This window comes from Fistularia commersonii, chromosome 14 (assembly GCF_037954325.1).
Source record: "Fistularia commersonii isolate RoL2024-O1a breed Wild chromosome 14, RoL_Fcom_v1.0, whole genome shotgun sequence".
Taxonomy (NCBI): Eukaryota; Metazoa; Chordata; class Actinopteri; order Syngnathiformes; family Fistulariidae; genus Fistularia; species Fistularia commersonii.
In genome coordinates this window covers 11,066,288-11,082,332 of record NC_141297.1, presented here as the reverse complement: position 1 = coordinate 11,082,332, position 16,045 = coordinate 11,066,288, and the positions used below count along the sequence as shown (strand labels likewise).

At 37.3% G+C, this 16,045-nt stretch overlaps 1 protein-coding gene across 15 annotated transcripts in view; it reads left to right on the top strand.

Annotated features, from left to right (window-relative positions):
• cacna1db (calcium channel, voltage-dependent, L type, alpha 1D subunit, b) overlaps positions 1-16,045 on the top strand; it is an 84,894-nt gene that overhangs the window by 63,642 nt on the left and 5,207 nt on the right. For 11 of the 15 annotated variants that reach the window (XM_086159259.1, XM_086159264.1, XM_086159258.1 and 8 more), the window contains 18 exons: positions 1,360-1,401; positions 2,650-2,778; positions 3,135-3,200; positions 3,279-3,370; positions 3,469-3,628; positions 3,708-3,835; positions 3,976-4,072; positions 4,186-4,288; positions 5,411-5,512; positions 9,253-9,389; positions 9,789-9,905; positions 10,474-10,910; positions 12,253-12,279; positions 12,517-12,657; positions 12,948-13,105; positions 14,752-14,864; positions 14,968-15,102; positions 15,698-15,883. In XM_086159259.1, the coding sequence (XP_086015385.1) occupies positions 1,360-1,401; positions 2,650-2,778; positions 3,135-3,200; positions 3,279-3,370; positions 3,469-3,628; positions 3,708-3,835; positions 3,976-4,072; positions 4,186-4,288; positions 5,411-5,512; positions 9,253-9,389; positions 9,789-9,905; positions 10,474-10,910; positions 12,253-12,279; positions 12,517-12,657; positions 12,948-13,105; positions 14,752-14,864; positions 14,968-15,102; positions 15,698-15,883 (2,370 nt within the window). The remainder of the gene's footprint in view (positions 1-1,359; positions 1,402-2,649; positions 2,779-3,134; positions 3,201-3,278; positions 3,371-3,468; positions 3,629-3,707; positions 3,836-3,975; positions 4,073-4,185; positions 4,289-5,410; positions 5,513-9,252; positions 9,390-9,788; positions 9,906-10,473; positions 10,911-12,252; positions 12,280-12,516; positions 12,658-12,947; positions 13,106-14,751; positions 14,865-14,967; positions 15,103-15,697; positions 15,884-16,045) is intronic. The other 4 variants (XM_086159256.1, XM_086159260.1, XM_086159255.1 and 1 more) reach the window with 1 other exon arrangement.

Genomic DNA, 16,045 nt, shown 5'->3' with positions numbered 1-16,045 from the left:
TTTTCAGTAATGCTTCAAGATTCTTTTTCCATCCTTGCCTAAAGCTGCTTTATCCACTGACAGTTAGTAATTACAAAATGGTTTTATTTGTAAATCTATCAGTCCTATTTAAAAAAAATAATTCATGCATTTATAATACTTAACTGTTTAATTGTATTGTTTATATGTGGATAAATGGAATCTGTTTTATTGCTACTGCAGGGATGCTCTATGTGTTAGTTCACAGGTCCTGATTGCATGTTTCCTGCAGGATTGCCCCTTCTCTTCTTTTATGTTTAATGTATTTTAAATGGTTCCATAGTACAGACTGCCGAGAATATTTAGAAGCGTACCCATATTACACACAGAAATCCTTTGTCTTTTGCACCTTTATATTTCCTTTAATGTTTATACTTAAACTGCCCTCAACTTTGTTGTGATTCGACCATTCATTTTTTCTACTTTTGATAAATTTTCTGGATGCGAAAGAAAACATTTTATCACCTTCTAATCCTCTTTGAAAAAAAAAATCTACAACTTGAAATTGTGGTATTTGACACGTTCTGTGAACTGTGATCATATGAGACAAACCACTATCACGCCTTAGTACTTTATGTCTGACCTTCAGCGTGTTATTAGCAGTGTTTAACCCCTTCGCTTTAATGGTTAATTAAATTTCTTTCCGCTTAGGATGCTGGTGAGAGTACCAGTTATTTCAAGTCATTTTAGTTATTGAAAGGTTAAATGTCTATTGTAATGTGTTTAGTGTTTCTGAATAAATTATATCAAGTTTCAGACTGTGGTGGCTTGAAAAGAAATGCCTGAGCGGGTTTTTTTCAGTAAAAGACTGAAACAAGAGAAGAGTCAGGCAAATGGCAACAAAAAGATTGCAGGGGTACACCAGGTCTACTTCTTCAAGTGGAAAAAAATGACATTTGCAAAGGTCATAAAAGTATTCAAAAGAAAAAAATGTCAGAGAGAAGGATCGAAAGCAGTGATTTTAAATTAATTACAACTAGCAATAATGGAGTTATGGAAAGGATAAACTAACAGTATATCGGTTGTAAATCGGGTCAACTGTTTGCATGCACCTCATTCACCTCATGCTTTAAGTGCCTGATGTTACAGTATTGCTCCAAAAAAAAAAAAATGAAGTGCTTTTGCATGAGGCTTTACGCTGATGTCTCTCTGTTATAAAGTGTAACTGTGTTCTGTTTTTATTTGAAGAGAAGCTGTTTTATTTCTGTCATTAGCAGACAACTGAATCAAAGGTTAAAATAACTATGATGACATTTGTAGCAGTATTGACTCATGAATCGTCTTTGTTGCTGTCCAGCTGGGCAGAGCAACTCAGATTAACTTTAGGTTTTTGATTTCAAGTCGGCAGCCATTCCTGTCGTCAAGGTGATAGTGGAACCAGGGGTAAGGAGAAGCCACGTCTCTTATGTTAAAGCCTGCTGCCCTTTTGTGACCATTGGGGAGTCAAAGCATAACAACTTATGTTGTCAGTCTTTGTCATCCATTTTTTGATGAAAACACCATTATGTTTCCTGCCTGAGTTTTTGAAAGTCTGAGGGTCGGATTGAATTCTCAGTGTTTGTCAGTCTTGTTTCAAATCCATATGGCTTTTTCCATTTTGGTCCAGACTCTTGTTCGGACGACGTCTTGTCCTGTCTTGGTGCATGAGACAGATGAGAACAGATAGCACTTTCTGGTCTTTTGTGTCATTTCCACATTTGAGTATTACATGTTTGCCTCCAGACTACAACTACATATTTGTCACTTCACTGCTTGCTTGGAGTGTGATTTCTCATCAAAGGTGTAGTGTGAATGTTAAGAATATAACCAGAGCACTGTATTTTATATGACAATTTTGCAATTGAATTAATTTTTAGCAGTTCCCTTCCAAAATAAATTGTGTGTTAGTAATTCCACCTTTCAGCAGACAGTCTTTTTGTCATAATGATTCTATCATTTTTCATGATGATAGAAAAAAATGTGTTTTAAAATCTCATTAAAAAAATCTGGCAAAAGATGTAAAATAGACTTTAAAATTTCCCCGCAAAAAATAAGCAAGAAGCTTCAAGGAAACACAGCTTTATAAGTTTCCACCATACAGTCAAAAATAGAATTAAATATATTATATTCTATGTCTGTGAAAGCAAATTGAGGAATTAAAGGAAAACAGTATGTACAGAATAATATCAGACTATAAATAAAGTAGTATTATTACATTTTTGTATCAAATCAAAGCAGTACATATTAAGATCAATTAAGCTGCATCATTTAATGCTTTTATTTTACTATTTTTCTATAAGGTAAACATATATTCTAAAACTTTAAATGGCAATGCAGTAAATGTGTGATATTAGATATTTGAAATACCTCGGTCACCATACCATGATATTTAATGTTTTCTATATTACCCAGCCTCAAAATTGTGTGCGTACATCCTCCAGCTATTTTTGTGGCTTGTAAAGCACTGTTTCTTTCCATGCTCATTGTCTTAACTGCAGAGATGCAGAAAGAAAACAAATGTGTAGTGTTTGTTTTTTTCACATGAATATACATACCATGTGTTTAAAACACACACATGAGCAATCCGTTAGTGTATAAAGATGACATTTTATTTCTTCACACCTATCTGATTTTACATTTCCTTCTTGACAGAACACAGAGGACAGCGCTCGCATCTCAATCACCTTCTTCCGCCTGTTCAGAGTGATGAGACTGGTCAAACTGCTTAGCAGGGGGGAGGGTATCAGGACTCTGCTGTGGACTTTCATTAAATCCTTTCAGGTGATTTTGAACTGAATCTGAAATGATGAAGTAGTGATGGATTATCATAATGTACATATTCTACATGTAATATGTGTTTTTCCATGTATTTATTTCTCCAATGACCACAACACTTCTTTTTCTGTGTTCACATATTATCAGGGCCTGCTGTGCCATTTCCAATGCACTGTGATGTTTACAGGCAAAATGAAAAAAAAAAAATGTTGTTGTTCATATGACCTGGCAGTAAACTGTACAGTAGATACAATCCACAAACCCCTACCAACTGCACCAGTCTTTGAAGTGTCTTATTTTGCAGGCACAGTGTACATCAAACAAGTGAGTGACTGAAGACTGTTCTGTTTATTCTCTCACAGGCTCTTCCCTATGTTGCTCTGCTTATTGCAATGCTCTTCTTCATCTATGCTGTAATTGGAATGCAGGTAAAAGACTGTCTTCATGTTAACTGAACCTGAATGTCACTGCTACATACTTTTATTTACGCATTTTTCCTCTTATAGGTTTTTGGGAAAATAGCTATGGTGGATGGAACACAAATCAACCGCAACAATAACTTTCAAACCTTCCCTCAAGCAGTCCTGATGCTCTTCAGGTTTGCCTTTGTCTGACCTGAATCATAAGACGACACAAAAAACAAAACAAAACACAGTGATATGGAATATTAACCAGCAAATGACTTGCCAATGTCAGATGTGCCACAGGGGAGGCCTGGCAGGAGATAATGCTGGCATGTCTACCCGGGAAGCTATGTGACTCAGAGTCCGACTACAACCCCGGAGAGGAGAGAACCTGCGGCAGTGGCTTCGCTATTATTTACTTCATCAGCTTCTACATGCTCTGTGCTTTCCTGGTAATCTTAAGACACATGTGATGTTTGGACACGTGTGAACAGGTTCATAGATTAATGGTAGTATAATGTCCTGTTTCAGATCATCAACCTGTTTGTTGCTGTCATCATGGATAACTTTGACTATCTTACACGTGATTGGTCAATTCTTGGCCCACATCACCTCGATGAATTCAAAAGGATCTGGTCAGAATATGACCCCGAAGCCAAGTAAGTCAAAATATTTGTGTTTTAGCTCCTGTTAGTGATACTCCTCAGGTATTTGGTGGATTTGCTGGCTAATCAGAATGGCCATGTTTCTTTGTATCCAATGTTCATATTTTTTTTCTTTTTGTTTGTTTTCTCCTCAGGGGAAGGATAAAGCATCTTGATGTTGTGACTCTACTGAGAAGGATCCAACCTCCACTAGGCTTCGGCAAGCTCTGCCCCCACAGGGTGGCCTGCAAGGTGCTTTTCCTCGAGTGCAGGAGCAGAAGATGAATTTGTTGTTTTCCATCCTTAAACAATTGTATTCAGACCTATTGACTGTCTTAACAACATTTCCCTGAACATGTTTTCAGCGCCTGGTAGCAATGAACATGCCTCTGAACAGTGATGGAACCGTTATGTTTAATGCCACCTTGTTTGCTCTGGTTCGCACTGCTCTGAAGATTAAAACAGAAGGTGAGGCTACGTTGTTATTCACAATCGCAGATATGTGTATGCAGATCGGACAATCTATAAGTGGCATTTGAAGCATAACATGAGAATATATTCTTGCATCAGCACTGAGCATTCATACAAGCAATCATACATTTTTCACTCTGATGTTCCTGCATATAAAAAGTAAAGTCATCCTTTCATCTTGAATTTACATCAGTTTATGTTAATACTAAAGATACTTCTAGTAGAGATTAAGTTATCATTTTGTATGACTTTTACCTAATAAGGTAACATTTTTACATGTTAAAGCATAAAAGAAATGATATAACATGAAATATTTTTGTTTCTGTCAACACAGTGGCTCATTAGTTAGCAATGGTTAGCGCTTCTGCCTCACAGCACAAATGACCCAGGTTCAAATCTCACAGGGGGCCTTTTTGGGTGAAGTTTGCATAACATTTCCTCCCACAGTGGAAAAAGTGCACAGTTGTGTGAATGAGAGAGGGAATGGTTGTCTGTCTCTATATGAGGCCCTGCAATTGACTGGCAACCGCTTCCATGTGTACCCCCGCCTCTGACTCAATGACAGCTGGGATAGGCACTGGCATCCCCACTGAAAAATGTGTAGATAACAAACTGGAATGATTTATTGTTTCTAATCACAAAACATTTTCAATCAGGGTGGAGGCATAAATTGTAAAGAGATACGCAATTATTAATCAACTTCAAATTCTTATATTCTCTAGAAATGTCTTGTTTCGGTAGATTGAGTTAATTTGAGCTTCATTCTTTTGTCTATTATTTCTTATTGTTTGCCCTAACTTGATGTTCTTTCAAAATTCCTCCACAAGAGGGTGGTCAAATTTCAGTGAATTAGCGTTCAAAATAATAACAATAGTGATAATAATAATCATACATTTATTTACAATGTGCCTTGCTCGACACTAAAGGATACCGTACGGACACATACATAAACACAAATACATATATAAAAGAAACGAGAATAAAATCTATGAAATTGACACAGTGGTAAAAAAATTAACAGGATTTGTGTGCATTTATAACATTTTCAACATACTTAGCTGATCTTGGACACTGTCCTGCCCCCTTTACTTCTCACTACTATTTTGTCCTGTTTCCAAGGTAACCTGGAACAAGCCAATGAGGAATTGAGAGCTGTGATCAAGAAGATATGGAAGAGGACGAGTATGAAGCTTCTGGATCAAGTGGTTCCCCCTGCAGGCGGTCAGTGGTCATTATGTACATAAAGGCTCTCGTGGACAAGACTGACTGCATCAGCCTTGATAACCTGCCCAAGAGTTCACACCAATGGAATCCAAAGCAAGGGACACGTCAAATGTAATATGAGGTGCATTTAATCAAGTATGAGGACAGGATCGGTCAAATGAGAACAAATGATCATTATCCCCAATTAGCTCATGGACAGAAAATTACACAAGACATAAAATGCAATAAATAAAACTGATACCCCTCTTACAATTAAGATAAGATGATATTTTAAACTCCAATAACTCCAATAAAATATCCACATTTCCTGAAACTTAGGGTAAAAGAAAATAAGAACAATAAGATTAATAATGTCATTGATCCCCTCAGTGTCTTTTAGCATCTGCTTTGGCTTCAGGGGAGATCATGAACTGACCAAACCACACAAGCCTCCAAGATAGAGGTCTAAAATACTGTGTTCACAAAAACGTATCACTGTCAGACATGTTCCAGTTCACTGCTGCTTCTGCCAGAATCAGCAGTTGTGGTGAAGGTTAATCTCTATAGTGCTGAATGTACTTCCTCCATCCCTCAGCTTTTATCACTTTATTTAGATCCCAAGATGGTTTTACAGCTGCAGACAAAATGTTGAACATTTGTTTTAGTGCATAACATTAATAATGACAATATTACTACTATTCATGATAATACATTCATAAAGTACTTTCCTTTAAAGTGCTGCACAAAGAAGAATAAATAAGAGAAGGGTCAAGAGCAGGTTGTCTTAACATCAAAATTGAACATATGATGTGCTAGTTCTGTCGTTTCTTTTTAGTAAATCCATGGAACATAGATAAAGTAATTTTGAAGTTTATCAAAATTCTTTATTTCCGAATTCTTGCAAGTTGATCTAGCTAAACAGGAGTATGAAGTTAAAAGCAAGACTTGTATGATAGAACAACATTTTTTAATCTTATTAAATCATGAGCATGCACATCAAAAGCACATCTAGTGTTTTTAACATTGAATCAGGAAATAATGTAATAATAATAATATAGTATATTATGATAAGAAGAAGAATGAGGAGATTACTTTCAACAATCTTTTGATTTTAAAACATTTTAGGCTACTTATTTTTAGGTTTGTTCTACAAACTGATTTTAGGAAGTGTTGGGTCATTTATTTGTTTATTTTAGATATCTCAAACTTGCGGCAACTTACATGAACAGTATTTGATTTTTACTCTCAATAATGTAAATTTGCTTCATAAAAACAAAACTTGTCCAATAACGTCCTGACTTAATGTTCTTGTAAAAACAAGCCTTTTCACGTTATTCAAATTTGATATAGTTTAACTCTTTAATCACCTTGTGAACCCCTGTGCTGAGCCACCATTACTGAATTAAGTATGTTGACACAGATTTACATGTTCTTGTCTATATTTTGAGGTTGTTTCATGTCCTTCAACCATCTTTATGTTGTAGATCTTAGTCCTCAGACCATATCCAGTTGTATGTCTTTGTGTTTAGTAGTCCCTCATGCTTCTCTTTGTTTTGAATGTTTTCTGCCAAGCTTCTGTCTCCCACAGCTTTCTTTAGAGTTGCTTTGCCTCTTCTCTTTCTGCGACCCTGGGCTCTCTGAGGCAGTTCTGTTTTAGTCTGGTGGCATGAGCTACTGAAACCTCGCTTTCAAATATCACCAGGCTCTGCTCAGAAAGTAAAGCAACGATCAGGATCAATATTTTTATTTGACATATTAAACACTTCACACACTAATTAGTTCAAGTAACTTCATCATGTACCATTTTTCAATTAATCTCGTTATAACTGACATCTATGCAAATAACCATCTTTAGATTAATCAGAACTGGACTGTAGATTTTTCAATTTCAACTACAATTTTTTTTATAAATGAGAAATAAATGTTTTCCTCAGAAATAATTAACCTTTTCCCCACCCTCTAATGCATGTAAGAGGAAAAATTGACTGAAAATCAAATAATTCGTCTTAAAATCCATGAAAATCCTCTCAGAATGTTTGTTTTTGCTAATTCTGCTTATTGGTTCCTCACTTCCATACTTTTTTTTGTGTGGTAGTTTTGAAATTGTTTTACTTCACCATCATTCAGGTTAATTTTCGGTAGAGTAATTTATGCTTGCTTCTTTTTTTGCATTTCCAAGCAATTTTCTTGTTAAGTTAGAGTTAGCTTACTAAATACTTTATATATTTATACTTTATATATTTTCTTAGTTTAACAGAATTAGATATTTCTTCCAACAATCTCAATACTAACAAGATTTATTTAGGTTATCTATCGATAATCATGGGGCAACGTGATACAACATAGTTTTACAAACTAAAAATATAAAGCACATACATGTAATTCTGATCAATAAGAACTTTTTCGCTGCGGTAAAGTCATAAAAGTAAATGCACATGCTTTATTTCTGGTCTGAGCCTTTCTTAGTTTCTTTCTGGCTGTGTCAGATGTGTGGAAACTGATTTTACATCGATTGGTGCCAAACCGAAACCAAAAATATTCGAATTTAAGAGATAGACGTTTCCTTTTCCGTTCAACCTTGTCACCTTTACTTGATTCATCGTGATTTCAAATGGTTCAAGAAAAGGTGGCCAGGAAACTATAAAAACAAACTAAAAAAAAAACCAACCTCCGAACGAAAAACCCACGTTTCCAGCATTTCTTATGCAGCCGCAGTTTTTTAGACTTTGGTCTCTTTCCCCAATCTGCTTCAGCAACTCCCTTATCTGAGTGAATCAGAGCTGCGCTTGATAAGCCTCCTGCATGGCAACCGTGTGTGCAGTTAGAGCATCACCTCTAGCTAAATTTAGTGTCTGTTTTCTCACTCTAGACTGTAAAATTGCCCCTCGATGCTTGAATGAACTTCACTGCTTCCCTGCATGAATTTATATACCAATGTTGCATTGTGTATCTAGGTTGCTTCTTAAGTTGTTAGTGTGTCATGTTCTGTGTGGTAGATTTATTTTTGTGTATTGTGTTTGTCCTAATTTAGCGTACTTAGGTGTCAGAGGGTTACACTTGGAACTTGCATGCATATGTCTTTTTATTTTTGGATTTTACTCTGTACACCAGATAGTGTAGCCTTGTAAAAGCGCAACTGGCTCAGGTGCCGTGTCGGTCAGGAGTGTTTTGGACAGTTCCTGTCAGCTGTAACAACTTGACTAGGTCTTTGGCACTGGACAAGTGTGCCAGATTTTTGCCCAAAGGAAATGAGCAGGGCCAGATGGGGAACATATAAACTGGAATTTTTGATTAATTTTGGCAGCCACATTCATCCTTAGCCAATAGCAGTTGTTTTTTTTTCATAGCTGCTATGTGGACATAGCTGATATCTGTGTGTGTGTAGTTGAGTCTTAAAGGTTGATGTTAGCTCTGCCATTAAATCACAAGCGTTTTAGTCATGAACATCTTTCATGTTGTTTTTATCAGAGTTTATTGTTCGAGTTGTTTTCTTTCAATGTCTAGCATTTGTCTTTTCAAATAGCCTCCTGCCGCTTCTACTGTTGTTTTTTTGGCAGGAAATACATAAACCGTTTTTACTTCTGATGTAGTCTGATGAAGACAGTATGTTTCAGTCCTATTATATCCAAAGGCAGAATTTGTTTTGATTTCTAAGAAGGATTCTATTTCTGAATGTGTTCACGGCTTCATAGTGTAGAGGCTTTCAGTGTTTGGTGTTGATCTGGGAGGCTTTGGTTGTGTCTGGTCTGTTCACTCAGATGACGAGGTAACAGTGGGGAAGTTCTATGCCACCTTCCTGATACAGGACTACTTCAGGAAGTTTAAGAGGCGCAAAGAGCAAGGTCTCGTTGGACGTCGTTCATTTGAGAGGCTCAACACCACTATGGCTCTACAGGTGAGTGTTGCGTGTCATTTCCATGCCCACTTTGATTGTCAGATATCGTCTCTCCGTTTATGACACTGCAGATCACCTGGAATGATTTGTCCTATTATGTTTTTTTTATTATTGGCACTACTATTTCATTACAATGAATTTGCCATGTAAAGATACTTCTGCTTGTCTTTCAGTCTGTTGAAATGGACAACCACTGCTTATTTACATCCTTTGTCCTCAAGTCCAGTCATAAAGACAGAGTTTTATTTATGAATCACTGAGCCGGATGCATCCACACCATTTGACCCTGATACCTACAACTCATTTTATTTATAGATCAGACTGAAATGACTAGACTTCAAAAGACGAGACTGTTTGCATGAACAGGTAGATATGGTGTTACAGCCACTCTCTTTGCAGGCTGGCCTGCGCACGCTGCATGACATTGGACCAGAGATACGTAGAGCAATTTCATGTGACCTGCAGGAGGAGGGACTTATTGATGCAAATGAAGAGGATGACGAGGAAATATACAGGGTATACACTATTATTGAACTGTCTCTGACTGTTCATTATTACAAATAAAAATACTCAAAAAATGATTTTTTGAGAGGTTCTATAATTGCTGTAAGAAGATGGATGCTGCATGATATTTTATATCACTTTTGAGCGATTAGGATCTGATCTACATGTCAGATTGGACATGTCCCCATTTTTCATTTATTTTTTCATACCTGTATGTATTTTATGTTATGGTCCAAGCTTTTAAAAGCATTGCTTTCACTCCAGTGCGAAACTGGCTTAAATTTAAATTGATTCAAGTTTAAATTGACTTTGTGATGACAAAATAGGTTTTAAAGCAACAAAAAGAATCTTTCCTAAAATGTCTTGCTTGTCTCTCATGGCTTCCATCATAATATCTTCACTGAAATATTACATATTCATTTTTATGCCCTTCCTGCTATTATATCAATAATAGAGGTCAACAACAAGCCATTTAAAATAAACACATCGGAAACACGATATGGTAGAGATGGTGGTTTGAAGTCTAATTAATTAGAACGCTTTTTTTTGTTTCTCACTGGTAACCGGCATCTCTCTGCAGCGTAATGGTGGTCTTTTTGGAAACCACATCAACCATGTTAGTGGGAATCCGCAAGGCTCCGCTCACCCTACCACTGTCACTCAGCGTCCACTTCAGATCCTTCCCATTTCCTGCCGTGCCTCTATTGAACTCACACAAACCTGTGCAAGACCTGTTGACAGAGACAGAGACAAGGAGACAGAAATGAACTCATCGCCCATCCAGCATAACAGTCATTATCACAGTCCTCGTCTCTCTGAACACCCCCTTTGTAATTCCACTTTCCAACTATCGCCAATACCTTCCAATGCCAACCTCAACAATGCCAATGTGCCCTCACTTCTCTCAATGACCAATGGGAGGCAGCAGAAGTGTTTGTTAAGGCAAGACCATCCTTCCTCCACAAAAGCTGGATCACCAGTGTCCAGCAACCAACAGCCTCAAATTTCACACACCAGGTCAGTTGGCTGAAACCTATTGATGATTTTTTGGTTTACTTAATCACTATTGGGCTGCAAAAGTAAACAAGAGCATCTAGTTATAAGGTTGATATTTCATTTATTGTATATATTACACTAATTTTGTAAGGATTTAAATATGAATTGAACATTAAACCATTCATAATGGAATACACACACACACACACACACACACACACACACACACATACACACACATATGCAGATTTCCCACAACATAATGACCACCTGTCTGATGTGGGGGGCCTACCCATTTTCCCCTCCAAACAGTTTTGGTCCTTCAAAGCGTGAATCCAGTCAGATTATCAAATGTGTTCTCTGATATCTGGCACCTTGACATTAGTTGCTGATCCCTCAAGTCCTAGAGGTAGTGATATGGGGCGTTTTTCCGAAATGCTCAATTGGACAACCCTTTCAGATCCACTTTATTGTCATTTTGGAAGGTACCGATCACTGAAGGCCAGAGCAGGAGCTTCAGTTTTGGAGATGGTCTAAATCAATCATCACCCACTACATTTTGACACTGACATCTTTACATTTGCCCATTTTAAGAGTTTAACAATCAAATTGAAAGACAAAATGTTCACTGGCAGCCCTGTAAATCCCATCTTGGTCTGCCAGTGGTCATAATGTTCTGGCTGATTGGTGTATATTCTTTACATATATACAGTATATACTGATATATATATATGTATACATATACTGGAATGTAAGGCCAGATTATTGAACTGCTGACCATCAGTTCAGGTTTTTTGGCATTTTTGTTTACAATGGTGACCATCAAAATGTAATATTCAAATGTATTTTCCATTGCTGTATTATACCACATCACGTCTCATACAGCTACATCTGCAATCAGTTATTAAAGTTCATCATTGGGATTTTCTGTTCCAGAGGCAATTATCTTTTTAAGTCTTTGGTCATGCTTTCAGTTTCGATCCTGATAAATGCTTGATATCTCATAAAGACACAAGTTTGATTTAAAATACTCTTGCTATCATACAGTTCTTAATACAGTCAAAGCCAAAAGTATTAAGAATGACACAACCATAGAAACATCTGGCAAACACCAAAAAACCCTGAAGGAACAGACTTTGTGAAAGTGTCATTCTCCAAACTTTTGGCTATGACTGTATATTGTGCACATATTACCCAAGTAATGTTATCTATTAGAATTGCATGTCTTCCCCTTCTTTGCAAACATACACATTGAAATGCTCTAAGAGGTTATGTGCCCTTGCATGCAATCTCTTTTCATCTTCCTGTGCTTTTCGAAACACGTTTCTGCATCTGACTGACATCTCTTCCCTCCTCGGAGAAGGACACGCTACTATGAGGCCTACATTAGGTATGTTCTTGGTCTTACAGTCAGATTTCTTTCGCATAAATTTGATTTAAACAGTTTTTGCATTGCACTAAATGGAATAAAAAAATCATGCAGGCGATTGCAATTAGATTTATTAGTTTAATTACAGCTGATGTCAGACAACGGAGGAAACGTGGTGTATCTGTTATAAAACACAAGTAAACAGCAATAGATACTCACAGAACAGATAAACATGACTGAATTGACTTTGGACACCAGGTCAGAGGGTGGTTGGTGTGTTTACCCCACTATCTGTCGTGAGGAACTTGGGGCACAAGACAGCGAAGACGAACGAGCTTCAGGAGAATACTTCAGCGGAGAGGAGTTTGAAGAGGACAACATTATGCTCACAAGGGACAGGTGCTGATAGAATAAGTTAATGTGGGAAACAAAAAGTATCAGCAACAAAATTGAACTTTCCTGCAGTTTTGTTTGTAGCCCACCAAGTCACAGTTTGTCTGCAGAATCTACTTTGTAGCAGCAGATGTCTCTGTCATCTTATTTCTACAATTTCTATGTGTAAAGAATAATTAAGAAAAAGCCAATCTTGATGGTGATGTTCTCTGTTCTCATTTGCTGGTTCAGATCATGTAGAAGTTGCCTTATTCAATAGAGAATGTTTATTGTGGGTTATATCTTTATTTCTGTAGATTGTCCAATAAGGACCGCCATGATGCAGCGGTGGACTCTGACCTCCAGGTCTCTAAAGATGACCCCCAGTCTGATAGCTACGATGACAATGACCAACAGCCAATCTGCCCAGATGATCGGCAGTCACCTCGGAGATGGTTTTTACCCTCGCCTCAAGGTGAGGTATCCTAGTTGGTTTATATTCATTTATGTTTAACAAATATTTGTTTAAGCTCCAGTTAAAGTAGCAATAAAATTCTACTTTAAGGGAACAAAGTCAAAGTCAAAAGTAACTCATTTAAAAATGCAGACAGGGAAAAGAAATTTTCACTTGCTTGATTTGACATTCGTAGAGACCAGATATAAAGTCCATTGCAGCAATGTGAGTATATAATACTTTAACCAACATTTGTACATATCATATATATCTTCTTTTACACATGAAATTATAAAAAACCTACATGATGTAGAAGGTACCGGTATTTACTGTTCAAACTTTCCCATACACCCCCCCAAAATTATATATATCTAACTATTAGGGTCAGCTATAACTTTGAAATCTATATGGCACTCTGTCCATCCTCAACCATAACACCCATCCATATGTAATTTTTTTTTTCCGTTAAATTCATCTATGTTATTCCTCTTTCATTTAATTATTTTCTAGCTTTTCATAAGCTGTTTGAAGTGCCTCTCTGGTAAAGTATTAGGACTAAAAAATAGAGGTTTTCTTGCACTTGAAGTTGAACCCCTTCCCAAAATATGACCTGGGATTTACTTCATTTTCTTCAAGTGCAGCTCAAGTTTTAGCAACAACAGGGATGCCTCAGGCCATCACTGTTGTCTTAACTTGCCAGTCTCCATTATTCTTGTAACTTTAGAATGAGACAATCAGTTCTCTTGGCCACCAAGCATCTTGCAGGTTATTGATCAACTAGCAGAAAGCTTAATTCTACTGCAAGACAGAATACATATGTCTGAATGAGAGGGACACTAGTGCAATGGATGAGGCTACAAGGAGTTGAGATAAAGAAGGAAGAAGATTTCAAATACTTTGGGTCAACAGTCCGGAGCAATGGCAAACGTGGAAGAGAGATAAAGAAACTTGGTGAAGAGAGGTGGAGAAAAGTGTGACAAAAGAGTATCAGCCAGAATGAAAGATAAGGTGTACATGACAGTGGTAAGACCAACAATGCTTTCTGGTTTAGTGATAGTACCACTGTGGAAAATACAGGAAGCAGAGCTGGAGGTGGCAGAGATGAACATTTTAGGATCTCTTTAGAGTGACGAGGATTGATAGTATCAGGAATGAGTTCATCCAAGAGACAGAACATGTTAGATGAAGAAGACAAGGTCAGAGAAGCCAGACTGAGATTGTTTGGTTATGTACAGAGGAGGAATAGTGACAATATTGGTTGAAGGATATTGACGTTTGGAACTGCCAGTCAGGAGCCCTGGAGGAAGACCAAAGAGAAGACGATTTATGGATGGAGGGACAGAGGACATGAAATTAGTTGGTCTGAGACAAGTGGATATAGAGAACAGGGTTATTTGCAAGAGGTTGATTTGCTATAGCGACTCCTGAAGGGAGCAACCAAAAGAAGGGGAGAAAAAGAAGAAAGCTTAATTCTCCAAAAACATTAAGCTCTGCTTCCGTCCTGCAGTTCTGACCCTAGATCTAAATGTTCTATTGTCTTGTTGTTTTGGATAGGCTTAAAGATGCAGAGAAAGAAGTTCCTAGTTTTTTTTTTTATCATCAATGCAGATAAATGTATTTTATATTTTTGAAATTCTAATAACCAGACTTTGGGTTTGTCCTCTCAGCCTCGGCCAGACCAACATTCAATTTTGAGTGTCTTCGCAGAAGAAGTAGTCAGGATGATGCTCCTCCATCGTCACCCTGTACAGCTTTTCCACTACACCTGGTGCAGCAGCAGGTACAAGGCGTACCTTTGTCTATTCTTTGAGTCATTACATAGTAGTACAAGTATTAGTTTTCACTGACTACATTCTTCTTTCTGTTGTCTACCCAAACTTAAGGTAATGGCAGTTGCTGGTCTGGATGCTTGCAGAGTTCACTGTCTTTCTCCCACAAGGTCCCTACACTCCTGGGCCACTCCTCCTGCTTCACCAATCACTCGGGACTGCGCTCCCTGCTACACCCCTCTTATACAGGTTTGCTTTTACATTTTTCCCACTGGAAAATGAATAAAATGTTGAGTTGAGTGTATATTTGATGTGTGTGTGTGTTTGTGTGTGTGTTTGAGAGTGAATGAGTGAGTGAGTGATGAAACAATAAATCAATTAACATCACTTAAGATGATTAATATTAATGATATATCTCATGATTTTCCTTAGATACAGAAAATTACATAATTTGCTAAATGAGAAATGACTAGATTATTTGAATGTTCTTGTCTTCGGGATAATTTTAATTCAGCGTTTGCCCTTTTTTTAATTATGTAACTTAAGAAAAAGTCTTATTGTGGTTTTGAGTAATTGCCTGTTTAATTATCATGCAATTTCTCAGATTTACATGCTGATTTGCTGGTTGGAATTTTCTTGTAGGGGAAAAATAAGGGGAGATACAGTACTAACTGTCTGTTAAATAAATACTCTGGAATGTGTACTCATTCATGTCACTGGTAATACATCACCAGTGCTGAGTGTCCATTGTCAACATTGATAAAACATTTGTCTTAAGTAGCACAATTAAATCTGCCAGTTGGTGTTGAAACAAAATCAGGACGTATTTTGAAACTGCGGTCAGGTGGACTGGAGAAGCCCCAGCAGTGACGGCAGCCTCTCCAGGACCGTCAAAAGAAGCTCCTGGTACACAGACGGCCAGGAACCCGTTTCCAGCCGAACACATTCTCCATCACACCTGCAGCTGCCCTCTGAGGGCTGCTCGCACTTTCTGCAGAAAAGAGGCAGTGCCAATAGTCTGGTGGAGGCTGTGAGTTTTATTCCATTTCAGAAGCACAGACATGTTTCAGAATGATTTATTGCTGATTTTGGAGATAATACATTGTCGATACTGATATAAACAGTAAACCATGCTAATTTTTTTTATGTGTGATTATTAATCAATTATAGGAGAAACATATATGAGGGGTAG